This window comes from Pristiophorus japonicus, chromosome 8 (assembly GCF_044704955.1).
Source record: "Pristiophorus japonicus isolate sPriJap1 chromosome 8, sPriJap1.hap1, whole genome shotgun sequence".
Classification (NCBI taxonomy): domain Eukaryota; kingdom Metazoa; phylum Chordata; class Chondrichthyes; family Pristiophoridae; genus Pristiophorus; species Pristiophorus japonicus.
Genome location: NC_091984.1, coordinates 219602071 through 219625072, shown reverse-complemented (window position 1 = coordinate 219625072; position 23002 = coordinate 219602071). Strand labels below are relative to the sequence as shown.

Sequence of the window (23002 nt, the reverse complement as noted above, 5' to 3'; positions counted from 1 at the left end):
GGCACAACATAGCCGAGCCCGATTATGTTTTTGTCTATTTTTTTTTTTTACACACCTTCTTGTAGTATTTCTGTGCAGCAATTAGGACTGGGACCCCTGACTGATTTTCCCCTCCCTCAACTGGGAGATGCCATGCCAAATTTCAGCTGCTCTACCACTGCCCTAACAGTGACGAGCAACTCAGCAGAGATTGGGAATTGAATCGTGGATCTTCTTGGCCCAATGACACATCTGGCCAATGAACTTACCAGTTGAATGATGAAAGCCCCCAGCCCATTCTTGGAATCATAGAATGGTTACAGCACAGGAGGCGGCCATGTGGCCAATTGAGCCCGTGCCGGCTCTCTACAACAGCACTTCAGCTAATCCCACTCATCCGCCCTTTCCCCATAGTCCTACAAAATATTTTCTTTCAGGTACTTATCCAATTCCCTTTTGAAAGCCACGATTGAATCTGCCTCCACCACACTTTCAGGCAGTGCATTCCAGATCCTAACCACTCGCTGCGTAAAAAAGTTTTTCCTCATGTCGTCTTTGGTTCTTCTGCCAATCACCTGAAATCTGTGACCCCTGGTTCTCGACCCTTCCGCCAATGGGAACAGTTTCTCTCTATCTACTCTGTCTAGACCCCTCATAACTTTGAACACCTCAATTGAATCTCTTCTCAATCTTCTCTGCTCCAAGGAGAACCACCCCAGCTTCTCCAGTCTATCCACGTAACAGTGTTGGAGATGTTCACTCAGGAATAACTCTGCAAATTCATCAAGTTCGCCTGCAACCAGGAACGAATACCATTCACCTGTCCATGCAAGGATGGAGGTCCGGATACCGCCCACATTAAAATATATTTTTCTTCCAGGTTCCCTTATGTCATGCACCACCTATGGCTAGGAAACTGAGCATCATCATGCTACTAACAAGGCCACTCTGAAACCAGTTGCTGGAAGGTTGATTCTAATTTTCTTTCCTCTCTGGTGAGAAGTGCCTTTTCCTCTGCTCAACTTCTTTCCACAGTGGTACAGCTCAAATGAGGAATTTCTGGTTGTGGACAAGATCGGTAAATTGATGTGTTTCAAATCATTACTGCTCACGAGTAACTAGATTGAACAATTCTTGAACTTTTTCGTCCCAACTCTGTTTAAAAATAAACAAAAATTAAATGTGAATATTCCCATCCTACCCAGTTCTGTGATTCATCATATTTTTATCCTGTCCCAAAGGTTTCCTGAAACAGTGTGCTATCCTGTAAAGAGAGAAATTTGGTTTCTCAGGAACAATTCAGATTTCCACCCCCTCAAAATGGTTGTGAGATGACCTCTAGCTGATGTCGGTAACACTCTGAGCTGCAGAGTGCAAGTGCTTCTTCATGGGCAGAAGATAAAAATCTGAAACGCCAATCAGCCCCTAGCCTAGCGTGGCATCACCAGAAGAGAGGCTGCATTCTCTAGCATCTTGGCTGGTGCATGGTGTGGAATTCAGAGAAAGTAGGAAATATTCAATGTGACTAAGCAGTCTCAAAAACTGCTACTTTAAAGCTGAAAGGACTGAGTACGATAGTCTGTGATATTAGCACAAGGACATACATAACTCTTCAGATTACCTGCAGCTCCGTCAGGAGGGGCGATCTTCATAGGATACGGTGGAACGTGGGCGGTATCCGGACCTCCATCCTTGCACGGACAGGTGAATGGTATTCGTTCCTGGTTGCAGGCAAACTTGATGAATTTGCAGAGTTCTTCCTGAGTGAACATCTCTAACGCTGTCCAGAAGAACTCAATGTGCTGATCAGTCTCCATCAGTCCCACCTGGTACATGGTGTGAGCCTGGGGGAGGGGGAGTGAAAGGAGTGAAGGCACAAACATGTCCACAATCGGCAATACCAAAAATATCTATACTACCGGCCACTTTTTCTTCATAACCAGGCCAGGCAATTTAGCGTGACAAAAAATGAAAGAATGCAGGGAAAAGGTGATGAATGTTGGCAGTTGCGAGATACTTTTTCCTCCAGGTACAAGTTGGACCCACTCACTGAAACTTCATTCTTGGTGGGCAATATGCTTTAACATTCTGATGCATTTTTCTCTCCAACTGCCCAACAGCGAAAAACTTTTCCTGCTATTCTTAGTCAGCAAATGCTCTGCACTTGACCATATTAAACTCGGAATGAAGGTGCCTGTGACTGGCGCACTTGTTAACTAAGACCAGTTGGTTACTGGTAACGGGCTTATCTGACAAACTTCATACGCTCAGTTCTGCTTTACTTTAAAATTAATAATAACTAATAATTAGTACTAATAATTAGTACTTGAACAGTACTAAGGAGCAGAGGTGAGCACATGTCGAGATTGTAAGACCAAGTTCCAGTAGCTAGCTGGTCTTATAGTTAGCAAGTGCCAGGTTTCACTCTACTCAAAGGCACTTCAATTCAGATTAAAACAGTCAGTGATTGGAGAGCTCCCCAGTTCAATCAATCATCAGAAAAAATATATGAGTGGCTGTGCCCATTTATGTTACAGTGCTATCTCAGGAGATATAGATCATCATCTCACAAAGCAAAACACTGGCAACAGCAAAGGTGAATGGTGGTCACTGGTGCTTCCATTTTAATCTTCCCTTGGCTTTTTAAGGGGTGGCATTCCCTTTGATCTTCCTAGGTCATGCATCGTCGAGCTGACAGGGTCGACTGGTGACTTGCGGCCATGGCGAACACCGTATGGGAGTTAAAGCGAATAGATGCCAGGGGCATCCCCAGAGAGGTAAACTGGAGAATGAGCTTGGGCCACTCATGTGCCTTTAACTTACTTGCTAAACAGTGGCTTGGCAGACACCTGGGAATAAGTTACCCAACATCCTCCCGACTAAGAAATTACATAGTCAAGTGAGATGATGTTGGAAAAGAATTTTAAAAAGATACACACATTTTTAGCCAACTGAGGCCATCAGCAGACAGAGCTTTCAGTCCATCCATACACTCAGCAATACATTTTCCATGTTGGTGTCTGCATTGGCCTTCCCAACATCAAGAAACTCCACAGGCAGAATGGTAAAGTCACATTTGTGACATATAAACAAAGCTGCGCTGATGATCTCGGAATCCTTTTGCAGTACAAATAGATGATTTTGAATGATGCAATGGGACAGATTGTTAGGAAGGCGAGTTGCATTGAGGATCAAAGTGCTTGCTAGGAACTAGTTTCCTGAATGTCATCACTAATGATTAATGATAAGTACCTTGAGAAACTCCAGGTTGATGTAAGGCAGTCCACATGTCCTCAGCTCCATCTCCAGGGGTGTTGGCATGGTCAGGAGCTGTAGGGGGATGATGGAGCCAAGTCCTGCACGCACTGCAGTCATGCAGTCAGTGTTCTCAATCTCCTGTAGCCTCAAATTTCGGATTGCTGAAGCATATGCATCTTTATTTTCCCATCTGTGCAAAATTAAATTAACATTAGGGCTTAAAGCATGACAACAGGGAATATACAGTATGCCAATGGCTCAACACTTTGCAGCAGAGACCTGCTCCCACACCTATCTTTTAAAAAAAAAGACTTCTCTTCCTCCATTTATCACCTCCTCGTTCTATATGAAGCAGCTTTGCTCAGGTCCATAAATGAACTTAGGTGCTGAGCACTGTCAGACTTTCTGACTGTGGGCATCACAGTTGAGCTTAATCCTATCCTTGCCATGAGGACTTCCCAACACAAACTGGACTGTAATCAGGTGTGGCCACTTTTTTTTTTCTTTACCCCAGACAAAGACCAATTGAAGTCTCCAAGGCATCTTGAACTCTTTAGTCCAATGCAATGTCATTTATTTATTGAGCCTTCAGGAGAAGGCTTCCCTGCTTCCCCTTTTTCTCTGAATGCCATGCATCACACAGGCTAGTGACATATTCCCCAAGGTTCCCCCGAGGTAGGAAGGCAGGTGCACGCCCAAAAGGGTCAAAATAAAGCAGCAACTTGCTCCAAGCCACTCTTGCACACCTTCTACCTACCTACTTGCTCTCTCCTTACTTACTTCCACCTCTCTCGACCCCGCCACTGTCTCTGCTTTGTCCTGCTACTTGTCCGACATCCAGTACTGGATGAGCAGAAATTTCCTTCAACTAAAAGGAAAGCCGTGTATTCGGTCCCTGCCACAATCTCCAGTCCCTAACCTCCAACTCCATCCCTCTCCCTGGCCACTGTCCGAGGCTGAACCAGACTGTTCGCAACCTATTTGACCATATCTGTTCGATCACCAAAACCACCTACTTCCACCTCCGTAGCATTGCCCGTCTGCTCCTGACTCAGCTCATATGCTGCGGAAACCCTCATCCATGCCTTTGTTTACACTAGACGCATCTATTCCGATGCTCTCCTGGGCGGCCTCCCATCTTCCACCCTACATAAACTTGAGCTTATCCAAAAACTCTGGTGCCTGTATCCTAACACGCACCAAGTCCCGTTCACAAATGTCCGGCAACGCCTCGGTTTTAAAATCTTGGTTTTCAAATCCCTCCATGACCTCGCTCCTCCCTATCTCTGTAACCTCCTCCAATTCTAGTCTCTTGAGCATCCCCGATTTTAATCGTGCCACCACTGGGGGTCGTGCCTTCAGCTCCCAAAGCACCAAAGCTCTGGAATTCCCTCCCTAAACTTGGCTCTCTTTCCTCCCCCCACCCCTTTAAGGCATTCCTCATAAACTACCTCTTTGACCAAGTTTTTGGATACCTGTCCTAATATCTCTGGTTCTGTCAAATTCTGTTTGATTTACGCTCCTGTGAAGAGTCTTGGGACGATTTACTATGTTAAGCTGCTATATTAAATGAAAGTTGCCATTCCCAGATGCAAGTTACTCAGCATGTTCCTGACTGAAATATGCTGCATTGCAAACCGACAAGTTGTTGGGATGGAGGAGAGAAAAAAACACCCTCCCTTCCAAAAACAATTTAGGCATCTAAAATAATTGCCTCTTTTACTCTTTACCACTAAATCCTGCCATTAAATGTTATTTTACACCTTTCTTTCATTCCTACCCATTTTTCTAATTTTCTTCAAGCTCTCCTAGCCTTTAGCTAGGAAGACAGTGTATCGAGATACAATCCTGTTCAGTACTGCTCCCAGATTGCTGATATAGGGCTAACTTGCAGTAGGTGAAACACTGTAGTTTTCTCCTTCTCTGCAGAGCAGAACTCGAAGCAGCAGGGTTGGGAGGCAAGTATTTAAACCTGCTGCAGAGCAGACTGAGCCCATATTGATGTAAACTTATTTACTCACATAACAGCAATATTCCTGCCTCCGGGACACAGCTCCACTTCTTCGCCAGTCATAGTAATGTAGCTGAATTTACAACACGGCTTGTTGGGAGATTCAGGGCTCTCTGTGGTCAAGTGATGTGATGTTACTTCAGCACACAGTGCCTCAAGTTCTGTCTCATCATTAACCTGGAATTACCAGAATTATGTGAAGCACAATCCAACACACGAGTCAGAGAAAATAGTCCAACATCACGCCTCTTAATGAATTAGCCTCAATACCAACTGCATACGTACATGACCCTTGCATCACAAGACCCAAAACCTCCAGGGAGTAGGCATGTGAGGAAATGCGGAACTCCACTCCAAAGCTCTTCCATGCAGTGCCCCAACCCCTCATGTAGAAGAGGAATCCATTCTCAAAATCCAGGCCTTCAGGTAAACCCCAACACAAAAAGCCAAGACCCCTCAAAAAGTAGGGAGTGGCAGGCGAAGAAGAGAGGAGGGAGAGAGAGAGAGAGAGAGAGAGAGGAGGTGGGGGAAAGAGTGCAATCTTCAAATACGAGCCCTCGCGGTACTGAACTACTTACAGTCTCAAACTTTTTGATGTAGTTGGACGTCAAGATGTCAACCTCCTGCAGATCAAATTCTGGATCCAGTGGCTCACCGACTAGAGTCTTCCAAAATGTTGGGAGCAGATCAAGAGGGAGCGGGACATCAGCTCGGATAGCGATTCCAAGTAACTGCCCAAAGAAATGTAGCAACTGTTCTTCTGTATAGGTTATTGGGCCAGGAGTCAGGATGTGCTTGCCCTAAAAATAAATGTTTAACCAGACACAAGATGTACAATGTAATTAGTGTAAAAATCTAAGACAGGTGAAGCGGTGTGGGGGAGACTGCTGTGCCCACACCCGATCACTATCCACCGTCGCTTGCTGGCATGCAGACATCAGGCAAAACAGGACCGAAGCTTGGATGTCAATCCTTTTGACCAAATAGCTTAAGATTTCACTGCCCAAGCATACACACGAAGAATGGCCCCTTAAGACAAAATACTGCGGGGTACCTGGTCCCTGCAAATCTATATCACACCAAGAAGCTATCATCTTCAGGAGAGTAATTAGGGAAATATTGCAGATCAATATCGCTAAGATTTTTAAAATTCTGATAGTAATTTGTCCAATTTTCAGTGTTTTCTACAGCACGGACGTGGAATTACCCATTCTGTTGTCTGGCATGTAGTTGGATCCAACAAACCCGAAAATTGTATGTCCCTATAGTGGCTCCCACATGATCATCCCTACACTGGGAATGGGCCAGCAAGGCCAATGATTATATCAACATTAATCGTAGTCGGCAGTTAGATTTACAATTGTGGTGGAGCGCACTAGTCCACACAGCCTGCAGGCAAGTGTTCAACTCTCAAATACTGAGTGTTGTTTGTAACTTTCAAAGTATAGATTTCTGTTTAATATAATGCCTGCTCCAAGTCTGCTATATGTATGACTGAATGTTAACTGATGCTTCACACTACAGCCATGGCGAGTCCAAGTTAGAACCCAATGATTTGGTGAAAATGCCAACAATCTACTTCAGCACACTGAAATGCATCAAAACCTTCAAGGGCAAAATCCTTTGATGGGGTGAAACAAAAAGAAAAAGGCGAGTGCTGGGAGTCTGAACTAAACACAGAAAATGGTGGTAATACACAATAGCTCAGTCAGCATCTGACAGAGAAAGACGCAGTACTGTTTTAGGTGGCGCCCCCGGCAGAACAACTCTACCCTTTCAAATTGCTGGCAGACCTGCTGTGTATTTTAAGCTGATGTGTGGTGGGATCTTCATATCGGGATTCGCAGGAAAGAATAATAATGACTGAAACTATCTGTGCTGTCTTCATCATCTAGATTTCATCTGAACCTAACTCACCTAACTTCTCAAATACCCGACTGGTTATCTATTGCAGTGATTACCTTGTTTCGGTTGGCTGCAGAACTCGGGCAAGGCACAAGAAGTGAAAGTGCTGAACTCTGTAACTCCTTACATACTTGCCACAGGAAGTGTCGGAATGACCCGCCTAGAATCCAAACAACAGACGTGAGACACTGGAAACAGAATAATCTTCGAGACATGTGGGGCGGGGGGGGGGGCTTTGGCACATTGACACAGGAGTGTTTAATTAAAAGGAGAGATTAATTTGTGCAGCCAAAAAAAAAACATTGTGCCAGCCAAACATTGAAAATAGGTGCAGGATTAGGCCGTTCGGTCCTTTTGAGCCTGCACCACCATTCAATATCATTCAACCTCAGTACCCCACCCAGCCTTCTCTCCATACCCACTGATCACTTTAGCCGTTTTGAATATGTCCAACGAACTGGCCTCAATACCTTTCTGTGGCAGAGAGTTCCACAGGTTCACAACTCTCTGGGTGTAAAAGTTTCTCCTTATCTCGGTCCTATATGGCTTACCCCTTATACTTAGACTGTGTCCCCTGGTTCTGGACTTCCCCAACATCGGGAACATTCTTCCTGCATTTAACCTGTCAAATCCAGTCAGAATTTTATACGTTTCTATGAGATCTCCTCTCATTCTTCTAAATTCCAGTGAATATAAGCCCAGTCGATCCAATCTTTCCTCATGTGTCAGTCTTGCCATCCCGGGAATCAGTCTGGTGAACCTTCGTTGCACTCCCTCAATAGCAAGCACTTCCTCAGATTCGGAGGACTGCACACAATACTCAAGGTGTGGTCTCACCAAGGCCCTGTACAACTGCAGCAAGGCCTCCCTGCTCCTATACTCAAAGCCCCTTGCTATGAAGGTCAGCATGCCATTTGCCTTCTTCACCGCCTGCTGTACCTGCATGCCAACTTTCAATGACTGATGTACCATGACATCCAGGTCTCGTTGCACCTCCCCTTTTAGTAATCTGTCACCATTCAGATATTAATCTGCCTTCCTGTTTTTGCACCAAAGTGGATAACCTCACATTTATCCACATTATACTGCATCTGCCATGCATTTGCCCATTCACCTAACCTGTGAACTTTCACTTGTATGGGATTTTTAATGTAGTGAGAACTTCCAACTTACTCCAAAAAGTGGGGTGCTAAAACCTAAGCACCAATAGGTTGAAAAGTTAAGGGATATGACCAAAGGTGCAATTGATGAGGCTTCTGAAGGTTAGAAGTGATGGGACCAGATGGAAGGAATTGCAAAACAATTCTCGAGTGTAATGGTGGAGCGGGGAGCATAGTGCAGGGACTCTTATGGATAACACACATAGTGAACCAATCAGAAGAACAAAGGACAGAGGCTGGAGGAGTGTAGAGGTAGGGTGGGGCTAGGTTATGAATTGATTGGTTGAGGAGATAAGATTTTGAAATCAATGTAGTGGTGGTGGTCAGGAAAAGTGCAGCTTGGTAAGGATGGGGGTAGAATCATAGAAGTTACAGCACAAGAGAAGGCCATTGCATCTTTGGTGGAGAAAATTAGTCTGATAAAGGGTGGGAGATACCACTAAATATTTTGGACTTGGGGTTGACATGGCAACAGAGCAAATTTGAATATGAAACAATCGTAGAATCTCTCTCATCTTGCGGTGGAAGTAAGGATGGAGAGGACAGAGAGGAAGCACAAAGGAGGCAGTTCAAAAGAAAAATAAAGAGCTTGCCTTTATACAGCACCATATCATATCCTCAGGATATCCCAAAGGATTTTACAACCAATGAATTACTGTTTAAGTGCAGAATAGAAGTTTTGAAGAACAGAGCTGTAATTTGTTTGTGTTATTGTGTAGGCAAATGTGGCAATAAATTTGAACATAGCAAGGCTCCAAAAACTGCAAATGAGAAATTACTAGTTGATCCATTTTTGCTGCTATTCATTGTTGGAGGAATATTGGCCTGGACACTGGGAGAACTCACTACACTTCTTCAAATAATGCCATGGGATCTTTAAGTCCATCTGAACCACCAGAACAAGCACGTGTTGCGTCTCATTTGAAAGACCACACATTTGAGAATGCAGCATTATTTAGTGTTACACTGAAATTTCACCATTGATTGTGTACTCTATTCCGGAAGTGGAATTTAAAAGCACAACCTTCTAATTCAGGAGAGGAGAGGACGACCAACTGAACCAAGTGGTCAGTAAAAGGAAAGGGGAGTTTAGAGTTGTCTCTGCTCTCTAGGATAACTTGGGAGTTAAAATCTGATCTGAGAAAAGGAAAAAAGAAAGCAAAAATTGAGGAGGGGCCTGCAAGAGGAACAAAAAGCTTAAAGCAACACCGTATCAAACACTAAGCAAAAGAGTTGCGTTTGCTTTAAAAAAAAATTTCAGCTGAGATTTAGGCACATTAAAGTTCATTTACACTCTAGCATTAATTGTCCTGTACAATAAAGGGAAATATCAGGACTTTCTCATGGGGAGGTAACAAAATAAAGTATTGGTGGGCAAGACACTCTGGAGGATTTGAGCCAGTTACACAGAGCAATATTGGCAATATCCTTCCGTGAAGTAAAATTAAAAATGGTAGATTATGAATTACATCAGATGCATTTGTAAGTAGACAAAGTATATTCTCTGCATACAGGGTCCAGGCTAGGTTGTAGATACATAACATAATAGGAGCAGGAGTAGGCCATTTGGCCCCTCGAGCCTGCTCCACCATTCAATAAGATCATGGCTGATCTGATCTTGGGCTCGGCTCCACTTCCCTGCCCGCTCCCCATAACCCTTTACTCCCTTATCGTTCAAAAATCTGTATCGCCACCTTAAATATATTCAATGACCCAGCCTCCACAGCTCTCTGGGGCAGAGAATTCCACAGATTTACAACCCTCCGAGAAGAGATTCCTCCTAATCTCGGTTCTAAATGGGCGACCCCGTATTCTTAAACTGTGCCCCCTAGTTCTAGATTCCCTCACGAGTGGAAACATCCTCTCTGCATCTACCTTGTTGAGGCCCCTCAGTATCTTATATGTTTCAATGAGATCACCTCTCATTCTTCTAAACTCCAATGAATATAGGCCCAACCTGCTCAACCTTTCTTCATAAGTCAACCCCTTCATCTCGGGAATCAACTTTGTAAACCTTCTCTGAACAGCCTCCAATGCAAGTATATCCCTCCTTAAATAAGGAGACCAAAACTGTATGCCTCACCAACACCCTGTACAGCTGTAGCAGGACTTCCCTGCTTTTATACTCTATCCCCCTTGCAATAAAGGCCAACATTCCATTTGCCTTCCTGATTACTTGCTATACCTGCATACTAACTTTTTGTGTTTCATGCACAAGGACCCCCAGGTCTCTCTTTACTGCAGCATTTTGTAATCTCTCCATTTAATTATAATTTGCTTTTTTATTTTTCCTGCCACAAGTGTACAACCTCACACTCTCTCACATTATACTCCATCTGCCAAATCTTTGCCACTCACTTAGCCTTTGTAGATTTTTTGTGTCCTCCTCACAACTTGCTTTTCCACCCATCTTTATATCTTCAGCAAACTTGGCTACATTGCACTCGGTCTCTTCAGCCAAGTCATACATACTTCTAATAACTGTGGCATGTAAACTCCCTTGATAAGAAACTAGTTAAAAGTACCATCGAGTGCATCACAAAGATCGGTTTGATTTCCATTTTGTGCAGAATTTGCTTGGCCTAAGCCAGACCAACAATTGGGCTGCTGCAACTGATTTCTAGGGAGAAGAATTATCATCTAGGTTTCCCACTGCTGACCACTATTTAGTGACCTCTGCTGGAAAGCATAGATGCCTGGACACAAGGTGAACACAGTAACTGACTGGTCTGTCTCTGCAATGTCAAATAGTTTGTCAATACTTAATATCGAGGCTCACGTGAAAAAGGCCACTTGGGGAAGTGCTAGAAGGCACCAACTGCCTGTGAACCTGCACCCCAGCAGGATTCCATGCCTTCAGAGAGGAGGAGAGAAATATGGGGCGGTGGGGGGAGAAAGAGGGCAGTAAAGAGAAAGGGGGTTTGGAAACAAGAGAGATTTATAACCAGGCTTTATACTTACAAGTATCACACACTATAAAGAGAGCAGTAGACTTTTGGATACCAAGAGATTAGAGATATATGGGATAGTGCAGCAAGGTGGAGGTGATGATCTTGTTGCATGACGGAGCAGATTAGAAGGGCCGAATGGCCTACTCCTGCTCCTATTTCTCATGTTGTGGTGTTCACAACTCATGTATTGCTGCTGCAATTCTCACTTTAATAACAAAAAGCTGTCTCTATACATCTTACTTGTTCCATGTACTTCTTCGCCAGTGAAGCGAATATTAAATGCATAGGTTGGGTCGCCACCACTTGCCAACTTGACGCAGAGCTGGGAGGAAGGCACTAATGCCAGCTGTCGAGCCGCCTGGCAGAAGTAGGTGTTCTCTGATGAACGAATTTCACCTAGGATGGTTTAAAGAAAGGAAAACTGTGAGCATGCCAGTGATTTAAAATGGAGTAGTAACTAAAATCTCCAATGGTATTGCTCAGAAATAAATCAAAACATTCTGTATCTTTTAGTTACCATGATTGACTCAGTTTGCTTCTAATTTTGTCTCTCGCACACTTTAGTGCATTTATTTACGACTCTTACATGGCAGGCGAGCCCAAGGTGGGCAAAGAAAACGTTTCAAGGACACCCTCAAAGCCTCCTTGATAAAGTGCAACATCCCCAATGACACCTGGGAGTCCCTGGCCAAAGACCGCCCTAAGTGGAGGAAGTGCATCCGGGAGGGCGCTGAGCACCTCGAGTCTCATTGCCGAGAGCATGCAGAAATCAAGTGCAGGCAGCGGAAAGAGGTGCGGCAAACCAGTCCCACCCACCCTTTCCCTCAACAACTGTCTGCCCCACCTGTGACAGAGACTGTAATTCCTGTATTGGACTGTTCAGCCACCTAAGAACTCATTTTTAGAGTGGAAGTTTGCTTCTAATTTCGAGGGACTGCCGATGATGATGATTGTGACTCTTAAAACATACATAAAAAAAGCAGTAAACAAGTAAAAATTAAATTAAGTTTACATTTTAGTTGTTGAGCGAATTGATCTAATGAAAGACACACGTCTTACAAAAGAGAGGTGCCTGGAGTCTGTAGTGACTACAAAAGCTGGATTTACCCATGCAAGAATACATCATTTTTTTTCCTAAACTGTCACTAAAATGCTGAGTAACCAGTGATTGTCTTTAAAAACAAAAAGGTGCTTAAAAATTAAGATAACTACAAAGAAAACTGAAATTTAAAAAACTTGGAAATAAATACTCCAATCTCTTGCAGTGTACTGAACACGAGGATATCGGTGCCTCCGATAGGCTGAACCTACCAATCAGTAGCTGCCTTTAAAAAGATGGAACTAAAAGGTGAAATAAAAATACAAAATATAGATGGCAGTAACGTTGATCTTATTCAATCTGGAAAATGGTTAAGAAAAAACTCTGATTTTCCAAGTCTAAAATAAGATACAAATCAGCCCTCAACTAGTACCTTCTCCAAGAACTGAGATATCCAGGTGGTTTATTAAACACAAAACTAACATATTTCAGCTTTCAGTGTGAACTGCTTCAAAGTGTGGAATGCAGAACTTTGGGGCTACCACAGAGTCAAACTGATACTATGGAAAGCACAAACCTCCACTGCACCAACCAACACCCAAATGACAGAAAACATGTTTCCTGAACTTCAAGCCTTTCCACTCTTACCTCCCACTATTTCCAGAGGATCCAGAGTTATTTCAGGTGCAGCATGGTCTGCAGTCCGCTGCACTGTTGCATTCAGAACCCGGTTCATCACAGCTACTTTAGTATCATAAAAGACTAACCCTATACGAAAATAAAGAACATATGAACAAGGACATCATCAGAATAGTTATGAGCATGTCTACAGTTTACTTGGAACTCTGGTTCTTTAACTTGTGAAAAATTTACAAATAGGAAGATTAATCGGTGACAACAGGGCAAGACAGAAATTAGGCTGAACTGCAGCAGACAACAGAAACAGCGAGAGACATTGAAGAATTACATCCGATTTAGTGTTGGAACATAGAAACTACAGTATCAAATCCATTAGCATCTTTATCATCAGCAAGATGCTTGAAAATGCACAGATCTGTCAAGAATTAATTGACTGATTTTTAGACGCAGGTTGAAGCCTCAATGTGCAGCACCATGTAATGGATGGGCAGAAGGTTCAATCCCATGCTCTGATGAGGGAGAATACGAAAAGATTAGCAGAGAAGTCAAAAAAAATTAGGAAGGCAAAGAGGAACTATGAAATTAAATCATCAAGAAACATAAAACAAAATAGTAAAACATTTTACAGACATCAATAAAGAACAGTTGGGATAGGAATAGGGCTATTAAGGGATAGACCGGATAACACGATAGGCAACGATCAGCCATGATCTTATTGAATGGTGGTGCAGGCTCGAAGGGCCGAATGGTCTACTCCTGCATCTATTTTCTATGTTTCTAGCGAGATGGCAGAAATATCAAATAATGATTTTGCTTCAGTATTTACCAGAGAGATCGAACAGGTGATCATGACATTGGATGATGAGATTAGTAATGAGATAAATACTTTTAAAATAAAGAGGGGGATTGTATAAAATAAATTAATCAAACTCAAAGGACAAAACCCTTGGTTAGGATGGATTGCATCCACGCACTTTAAAAGAATCTAGGGAAGAGCTAGCAGAGACCTTACTACACATTTAATGATTCGTTAGAAAAAGGTGTAGTGTCAGAGGACTGGCGGATAGCGAACATAATACAGTGGGGCAGAAATTCCCACGGGCAAATCAATAAAGGATAGAAATAAAATGCGCACTTACCTAAAGCTGCTGCACCCACTTGAACTCCTGATCCACAGGCCTCCTCTCCCTGCGACGTGCAGCGCATGCATATCGGGACATCCGCAGGGGTCATGTGGGCCTGGACACCCAATCACAGGTAAGTATTTTCTCATTCATTGCAATAGAATTTTATTAAGTTACAAATCTCCTATTACAATGAATGAGAAAAACCCCAAAACTCTTTAAAAATACATAAAACATTCAAAAACCACCTTACACAATAAAATAATAGAAATTAAAAATGTTACATTTTTTTTTAAATAAAGAAAAAAATTGCCAATTTAAAAAAAAAAGTTAGGGATGGGGTTTAAAATAACATTATCTGAGTGGGCAGGGTTTTAACATAAGTGTTTTAAATTTTTTTATTTTAATCATGCTTTTTCTATGTTTTTAAACTCTTATGCCTGAAAAAGCAGGCGCAAGAGTTTTGAGGACATTTGCCGTGCAAGATATGGGTAAATAGCCCAAACTTGCCCTTACAACTGTTCTCACACCCGATCTGGCTACGATCTGTCAAGCTTCGGAAAAGCCGGTTTTCAGCGCATGTGTATTGCGCGCTGAAAACCGGCTTTTCCGATGCCTTCCTGGGTCTGTATAAACTTTGTACGGGCCCGGGGCGTCGGAAATTAAGAAGGGGGATAGAACATGTCCAGGGAATTATAGACCAATCAGCTTAACATCGGTGGTAGGAAAAATAATGGAATCCCTACGAAAAGGAGAAAATAGAACATCTAGAAACCAAAAATATAATTAATAATCAGCACTGATTTCAAAAGGGAAAGTATTGCTTGACCAACCTCGTTGAATGTTTTGAAGAGGTAACAGAGAGAGTAGACAATGATAATGCAGTAGATGTAATTTATCTAGATTTTCAAAAGGCCTTCGATAAGGTACTCCATAATAGACCGATGAACAAGGTCAGAGAATGCAGAGTCAGGAACAAGTAGCAGAATGGATAGCCAGCTGGCTTCAAGACAGAAAGCAGAGAGTAGGGGTAAAAGATTCACAGTGGCAGAGGGTGTGTAGTGGTGTTCCACAAGGATCAGTGCTGGAACCACTGTTCACAATTTATATTAACGATTTAGACTTTGGAATCAAAAACACAATTTCTAAATTTGCAGATGACACGAAATTTGGGGTGATGGTCAATGCTGAGGAGGACTGCAACAAATTAGAGGACGACATTAATAAGCTTGCAGAATGGGCATATAATTGGCAACTGAAGTTCAACACAGAGGTAGTACATTTTGGTAGGAAGAATAGGGAGGTCACTTATTACTTGGAGGGTGAGAGTCTTGGTGAGATAGAGGAACAAAGGGATCTCGGAGTACAAATACACATCATTAAAAGTTGTGACACAGGGTTAGCAAGGCCATAAATAAAGCAAATCAAGCACTAGGGTTTATTTCTAGAGGTATAGAATTGAAATGTAGGGAAGTTATGCTAAACCTGTATCGAACCTTAGTTAGACCACACAAAAGAGCACCGCGCACAGTTCTAGTTGTCATATTATAAAATGGGTATAGAGCCACTGGAGAGGTGCAGAGAAGATTTACAAACATGATACCAGAAATGAAAGGCTATACATATCAGGAAAGGATGAACAGGTTTGGGTCTCTTTTCTCTTGGAAAAAAGGCTGATGGGTGACCTAATAGTGGTCTTTAAAATTATGAAAGGTTTTGATAGAATGAATAGAGAAAGAATGTCTCTCCACTTGTGGGGGAGCATAACTAGAGGCCATCAATATAAGATAGTCACCATGAAATCTAATAGGAAATTCAGAAGAAACTTCTTTACCCAAAGAGTGGTGAGAATGTGGAACTCGCTATCACAGGGAATGGTTGAAGCGAATAATATAGATGCATTTAAGGAGAGTCTAGACAAGCATGAGGGAGAAGGGAATAGAGGGTTATGCTGATAGATTTAGATGAGGAAAGACAGGAGGAGGCTTGAATGGAGCATAAACGCCAGCATGGACTGGTTGGGCCGAATGGCCGGTTTCTGTGTTGTATATCCTATGAATTCCAATCCTCTTAAGATAAAGGCCAGCATTCAGTTAGCCTTTATGATTATATTTTGAACCTGTGAACTTGCTTTTAGTGATGTGTGTACACAGACACTGAAATCCTTTGGCTTCTCCACAGCGCCTAGTCCTTCACTGTTAAGAAAATATTCAGATTTGTCTTTCTCAGATCCAAGACCTTGCAATTCTCCCACATTGAACTCCATCTGCCATAGTATGCCTGCTCACTTAGTCTATCCATGTCTCTTTGTAACTTCCTCCTCCTTTGCACACAACTTACTGTGCCCCTCAACTTAGTGTCATCTGCAAACTTGGATATACAACTCTCTATTCCTTCATTCAAATCATTAATATATATGGTGAAAAGTTGAGGCCACAGTACAGATCCCCAGGGAATACCACTTGTCACATCCCTCCAATTAGAAAACCAACCTTTTATTCCTATGCTGTCTCCTAACTCCCAACCAATTACTGACCCACATCACACGGTTACCTCCAACTCCAAGTGCTCTCATTTTTGCTAATCATCCCTTGTGCGGAACCTTATCAAATGTCTTCTTGAAGTCCACATAGACTCTTTCCAATCCACCATGCTAGTGATCTCCTCAAAAAATTCAACTAGATTAATCAGACATGATCTACCCTTCACTTATCCATGCTGACTCTCTTTGATCAGCTGTTACCTGTCCAAGTCCTCAGTCTGTCTCTGATGATACATTTCAGGAACTTCCCCACAATGAATGTTAATCTGGCAGGTCTGCCTATCTCTCCTCTTAAATAATGGAGTGACATTTGTAATTTTCCAATCCAGAAGGCACAATTCCTAAATCTAGAGAAGCTTGGAAAATGGTGACTAATGCATCTGCATAACCCACCTATTTCTTTTAATACCTAGTGTCCCTAGGAGGCCAAACACAAATATAGATTTATAAAAAGTATTTTGCAAAATATTTAATCAAGTTATTGCAGAAAACGGGAAAAGTGTGAATACTCCATTTCCTTATCTCCATGCTACCTAAGAGCATGACTGCATATTATAACGCAATTAGTCCTACTGACAACACTGAGTCTTCAGGGAGAGGTGTCGGACATCTGACCTTTAGCCTCTTTTAGCAGTGATGCAATGCTGTCCATATACGTATGCGTCTGTCTGAGCTCCACCAGAGGCAGGAAGAATGTCTCCAAGGTGTTGTTTAAGGACTGAAGCAGAGCAAAACGAAGCCGGAGGCTTTCAATTGGAACATCTAGAAATAGTAAACCAAAATTAATAGCACGCAAGATACAGGATAAATGGTAAATACATCATACATCTATTTCATGGCCATGAAGTGTTTCATTTAACACTGTCTTTTGTTGTGGTTTAAGAATGGACATGTGCGTGCCCTCGGGATGTCCCAAGGAAGTTCATATCCAAGGAAGAGAATGCAAAGAAAGTAAAAATGACTGGGAAAGAAACCTTGAATCCCATTTTTAGATGCATTATATGCCTCTTCCAAGTATTCTATCTCAAACTATATTCTTTGGCTGGCAGATGATGGTGCTTGCTGTTCAATGACCAGAGTGCATGATACAGCTCAATGTAACTCGCCCTCTGATTTCCCCTACTTGTCATCTAGCAAAGTGCTTCACTTTTCCCCACTTAGAATCTTGGCACCTTCCATTGCCGCCTTTGGGAAAACAACTAAGATTCTGAATTTCCAAACTTGTGGCAGAAAGGTGGGGCGTCAGTATCTATAGACATGCAATAGCAGATTATAGACCCAGTAAATGGGAATATATTTGTGGTGCAATGAAGACTTACTGGGTTACTCCTAATATGTACAGTAATACAGATGTAGCACTGTAACTAGAAGATGACGATCAGTACAGGACTTACTCAATAAACAGGCAATCCTTGGGTCAGGCGTATCTGCGGGGTCAAGGTAGACTTCATGAGGATGGAGTCGGCCTGGAGTGATGGCAAGATGGCGGCAAAGACGGTTGACATACTGTACAAGCGCAACATCCATCTCTAGAGTCCACTTTTTGCAGGATCTTTGGGCGTGTCTGGTGTCAATGCAGGCACACCTGTAGCAGATAAACAAATTGCTGAAACTGCAATCTGAATGTGGCCGAGCATCATATGCTTAAATGTACTGGTAATATTTAGACAGAATGACATCTGCACATAACTAATTTTTACAATGTGGTCAATGATGTTTATTAACTTTCAAAATAATTCTCTAATACTCTACTTACCTTTCAAAGTGGAGGTCATATCCGCAGGAAAGAATTGCTCGCCACACGCTCCGGATGTCCTGCTTTGACCGATCTACAACAAATTTCTGGAAACCGTCCAATGTTAAATACTTCTCCTCTGCTACTATTGGAGATTGAAAGATTCATAGCATTAGTGAAGGGCACTTTCAATGTTCCAATGTTGCGCCGTCTCAGCTGCAAAATTAATTCCCATACCCGGAGTCTCGGAAGATTATTTCAAGTCTAGTAACTATTTTAAAACCTTACTAAAAATCGTAACAGGGCGCCTTGAACATAGGAAGGGAGCGAGCATTAATAATCCACATGGGACATTAAGTTTAGGAAAAATATGTGCAACAATTGGCTTAAGTCAGGCTTCACCAGAAGTTAATTGGCAGTACAGGAATGAATGGTGTGAAGCGTCACCCTATTAAAGTAGTTTGCATTGAAGGATTGTTCTAAGTACTAACATGCGTACTGGCCATGTCATCAGATGTGCTTTGCACCCACTAGTAGCTCAAGAGGCCAACCAAACTGCCACTTTGTTTGTGGAATGCGTACCAAAGGAGCAGGGAGTAAAGGAGAACAAATAATATGGAATAAAGACTTAACAAGCGGTGATTACAAGAAAAATTGCAAGTTCCAAGTTGTTTACTAAATGATAGGAGTCACAAGTTTGATGACAAGAACATTTTAGAATGATAATGGCCCCTATTTTCCTTTGTTGGACTTTTGGCGCCCACGCACGTTCATGTACAATTTTGTGTACGTTCGTGGCAAAAAAAAAAATCAGGACCTTCTTCGCCAAAAAATTATTTGAATTTGGCGCAGTGCTCTCCGAAGTTAGTCTGGGAGGGGGGGGTGGAGCTTCAAATCTGCTTTAAAAACTCTGGGCATGCGCGAAAAGCTGAAGTTGCCAGGGCAACCAGAGACGCTGAAGCAAGCTGAAGCCCGCTTCTGTCTTTGATTCATAATGACATTCACACTGATGGATTCGCGATCATAAGACAACTTTACCAAGACATAGACATCATTAGCAGTTGATCACTGCTGTATTCTGTACCCCAAAATGATAACCTGCTCATTTCTATACCATACAATCCAGCATTTAAAAAAAAGTGAAATCCGCTGGGCCCACTGCAATCCCGGGCCCACTAAGGACCTCTCCCACCGCTAGATCTGTGGCCACCGACCCCTCCCCGGTGCAATCCTGGACCCCGAAGGACCTCTCCCCCCGGTGGACCCGCGGCCACAGCTCCCCCATCGTTGGACCTGCTACAATCCCCGGCCGAATTGCCTCCCCCCCCCCAATCCCAAACTTCAACTCGCAGAGGGAGCGGGACTGAACGGGTGGCCATTAGGCCGGGGATTGCAGCGGGTCCAGCGAGGGGGGGGGGCGAAAGGAAAGGGGGAAGCACTCTTTTTGGTCCGGGATTGCAGCAGGGGGAGCGGTCCTTTCGGCCTGGAAATAATCTTCCCTTGTTCCAAAAAGCCTCGCTCCTGTCATCTTGTGCGCCGCGCCAATTCCTTAAGTTAATGTATGGCTTTTTCCTGCGGGGCTTTTGGGCAGTGCGTCCCACGCTGAAAAAAAGTCGTGGACACCAAAATCGATTACGTCCACAAAAACAGCACCCGATCCCGTTTTGACTCGGGTCGGCGCCAACAGATGTTAAACTGGCGCACACGGTCGGCGTGGCATCCAAACGTTGCCAAAAGTTGGAAAGTGAGTATTTCACGCCAAAAAACGGTGCACAATCGTGGCAAAAATGGCTGGTGTAATTGACAGGTCATAATCAGGACAATCACCAGCATCCAGAGTAAAGGCAAAAACTGACAGACTTTAAAATATGTTGATGGAAACTGAAGGTTTCCTGACAAAGCCAAGGTGTAGACAAATCAGATTAAGCAAATTAACGGAATAAGGACACAACTGACAAGAATTCATGAATCACAAGGGTGGCAGAAATAAAACAATACATTTGGTTTCGTGAAGCACAATTACACTGCCCACTGTATGAATACATTGTCCCAAGGCAGCAGAGAGAATTATCGTTTATTAAGGTGAAGATGACAAAGAATTCTAAGAGAAGACTGAAATTGCCCTCAATTCGAAAATAACCAGTAATTACAGAAGTACAGTATTGCAGTGAATATTACAATAAAACCAATTGAACCTACCTTCTTGTTTCTTTGCTGGTGATTTCTCTGGGTCCTTGTCATCAGGTTTGGTGCACTTTTCAGGTGACTTTGCTTTCACAATTGGTTTCTTCTCACTTAGTGCAGTTCTGCTCCAAAAGAAGTTCAGTGTGAAATATTTTTCTTTTGTAGTATTTTAAACTATTTTCCTGATCTCCAGATATAGCTGATGTCACCAACTTTGGATGGTTCAGGTATTGTGCTCCTGAGCCATAAAGATCAGGATAAGCTTCAATTTATAATCCCTGGTCTGTGAAAATGGCTGATCTGAAATCAGAGCAACATTTAAAGATGCTGCAAAGAGCCTCAGAGTTGCCTGGCTAGAAGGGCAGGGAAAAGAAAGATAATAGACCAGATTTTGCTCTCAAAATAATGAAACTAGTGGCGTCTCCATTATTTATACGCAAGTGTTACAGCAACTTCAGGCAAGGAGCAGACATACGTTTGAATGCCAAAATCCAAAAATTGCTTTCTGAATTATGCCGCTCACTCGGCGAAAATGGCATTTCTCTGTTTGCCTCACCATTGAAATGCAATGAATGGCGTGAAGTTGCTATATTTACAAGGTAGATACAAACTAAACCCGCCACAGAAAGTTAAGTCTGGTCATTTCAAGTGCAAGTACCTTTTAACAATGTGATAATTGTTAATTACTGCCAATCAACCTCTCTGGCACTGAAAATTAAGTATTGCAAGTGTGGTGTCTCTTCCTTCAGGTATTAATTGCTATTGGAGATATTAAAAATGTCAAATTTAAAATGTTTACTTTTAAAAAAACTTTTCCTTTCTATTTCTCGCTCTCACTTAATCCAATCTTTCTTTCCCTCTTTGTATTTTCACACAAATGTATTAAGTGTGTGTTTGTGACCCTAAGGAAATGCAGCTGCATATAGCATTCTGTAACAAACCAGTGCTCCCTGACAAAGTCATAGCATGGCTGTGCAGTTACCATGAACTGCAGATCGAGAGATGTCATTTATATAACATTGTGAGCACTGCTGAGCCAGGTCACCATCTTGTGTAAATGCTGGGGCTGCCATATTTACATTGGTGCAATCAAGCCACTGGATTTACAGCAAGTTGATTTTTAACTGCAGTTTCAGAGTGCACGATTTAATTCCCCCTCACCTTAAGTGATGTTTAAAACTATAGCCTGTACCTAAAATCCTGCTTAAGAGGGGTGAACCCCAAAAAACACAACAAACCTGACGCTGTTCAGCACGGACCTGTCTTTGCCTGGAGCTTTACCAATCGGTCTTTTTGTGCTAACTACTTTTCCCGGGTGCTGCTCCTTTCCTGCTTTACTGTACTTGCTCTTGTCGAATTTCGGTTTGGGTATTCCGTATTTTCGTAGTATCTTGCAATTTTAAACAAAAAGCAGAAATGGCTAGATTACATATTGTACAAAGCACAGTAGCTTGAAGTGTGTTTATAACAATGGTCCATAGAATAGATTCTCATATGACAGAAAAGATGGCATTTCTGAACTAATTCCCCCTCAAAGTTATTCCTGTGAATAAAAATGAGTACAATAAGGTCCCTTGAATAACTGATCAATCAATGTTGACATGGTCAACCACAAGAGCTTAGCTTGCATTTCCAGTGTTATTTTGCTGTTTTATTTTGAGTGCCCCCACTTGGCTTCAGCAAGAAACTCAGTACCCAAGGAAACTCTTGCCATGTTTGTGAGGCCCAATCACCTGCCCCAGTGGCTAAGTATGGGTACGCTACAGTCCTTGTAAGAAGGGTTTCGTTCTGCTGCTCAGCGAGGACAACATTGTGACATATTGTGGATTAGTTAAGTTCACCAAGAGATGAGCCATTGGTAATTATGGTCTCCTGGAGCTCACGGAGTCAAGAAAGAATTTCCCAGCGTTCTCCCCGAAATTGGCTATATGTTTCATTCTGCTACTTTGATTTTGTCTCCCCAGAAGTTAGCATTACTAACAGTTGGAAGGGCTGTGTACCAGGTTGCCCCATCAGGTATGTAGGATGAGTGCTGATGGGAGCCTGACCGTCTTTTCTTTCTCTTTTCATGTCCATATTTCCACCCAACTGCATAAGAGTGTGTAACCGTTATTCTCAATTTATATAACACATATCTTCAATCTAGCATTAAGCTGCATCACACCAGGTCCCTTGGGAAGCTTGTAAATTTATGAAAAACAACAAAAAACTATAATGTTGTTTTGTTTGAAAATTGGCAACTTGGTAATTGATTTGGCAGCATTTACATCAGTGACAAATATCAGTCTGCACCCTACACTTAGTAGATAATGGTGGTTGCATAATAAGTTCACTAATTCTCTATCATTTTATATTGCAGTTCAATGCCTGGGTCAATTTTCCATAAATATTATAGTAAACCACAAGGTATTATTAATTTTCTTGATGTAATCACCACAAAACTGATTTTTGTCCCTCACCCACTATTGCTCAAAC

The 23002-nt window shown here is 42.5% G+C and overlaps 1 protein-coding gene across 1 annotated transcript in view; it reads right to left on the bottom strand.

Moving 5' to 3' along the window:
* Window positions 1–23002, bottom strand: part of LOC139269009 (probable E3 ubiquitin-protein ligase HECTD4) — a 279923-nt gene that overhangs the window by 2458 nt on the left and 254463 nt on the right. The window contains exons 64-75 of the mRNA XM_070887933.1: window positions 21766–21917; window positions 20543–20649; window positions 18365–18488; window positions 18003–18193; window positions 17224–17370; window positions 12952–13071; window positions 11505–11660; window positions 7210–7313; window positions 5827–6048; window positions 5259–5425; window positions 3232–3427; window positions 1601–1823 (exon numbers count right to left, since the gene is read on the bottom strand). Of these exons, the coding sequence (XP_070744034.1) occupies window positions 1601–1823; window positions 3232–3427; window positions 5259–5425; window positions 5827–6048; window positions 7210–7313; window positions 11505–11660; window positions 12952–13071; window positions 17224–17370; window positions 18003–18193; window positions 18365–18488; window positions 20543–20649; window positions 21766–21917 (1909 nt within the window). The remainder of the gene's footprint in view (window positions 1–1600; window positions 1824–3231; window positions 3428–5258; window positions 5426–5826; window positions 6049–7209; window positions 7314–11504; window positions 11661–12951; window positions 13072–17223; window positions 17371–18002; window positions 18194–18364; window positions 18489–20542; window positions 20650–21765; window positions 21918–23002) is intronic.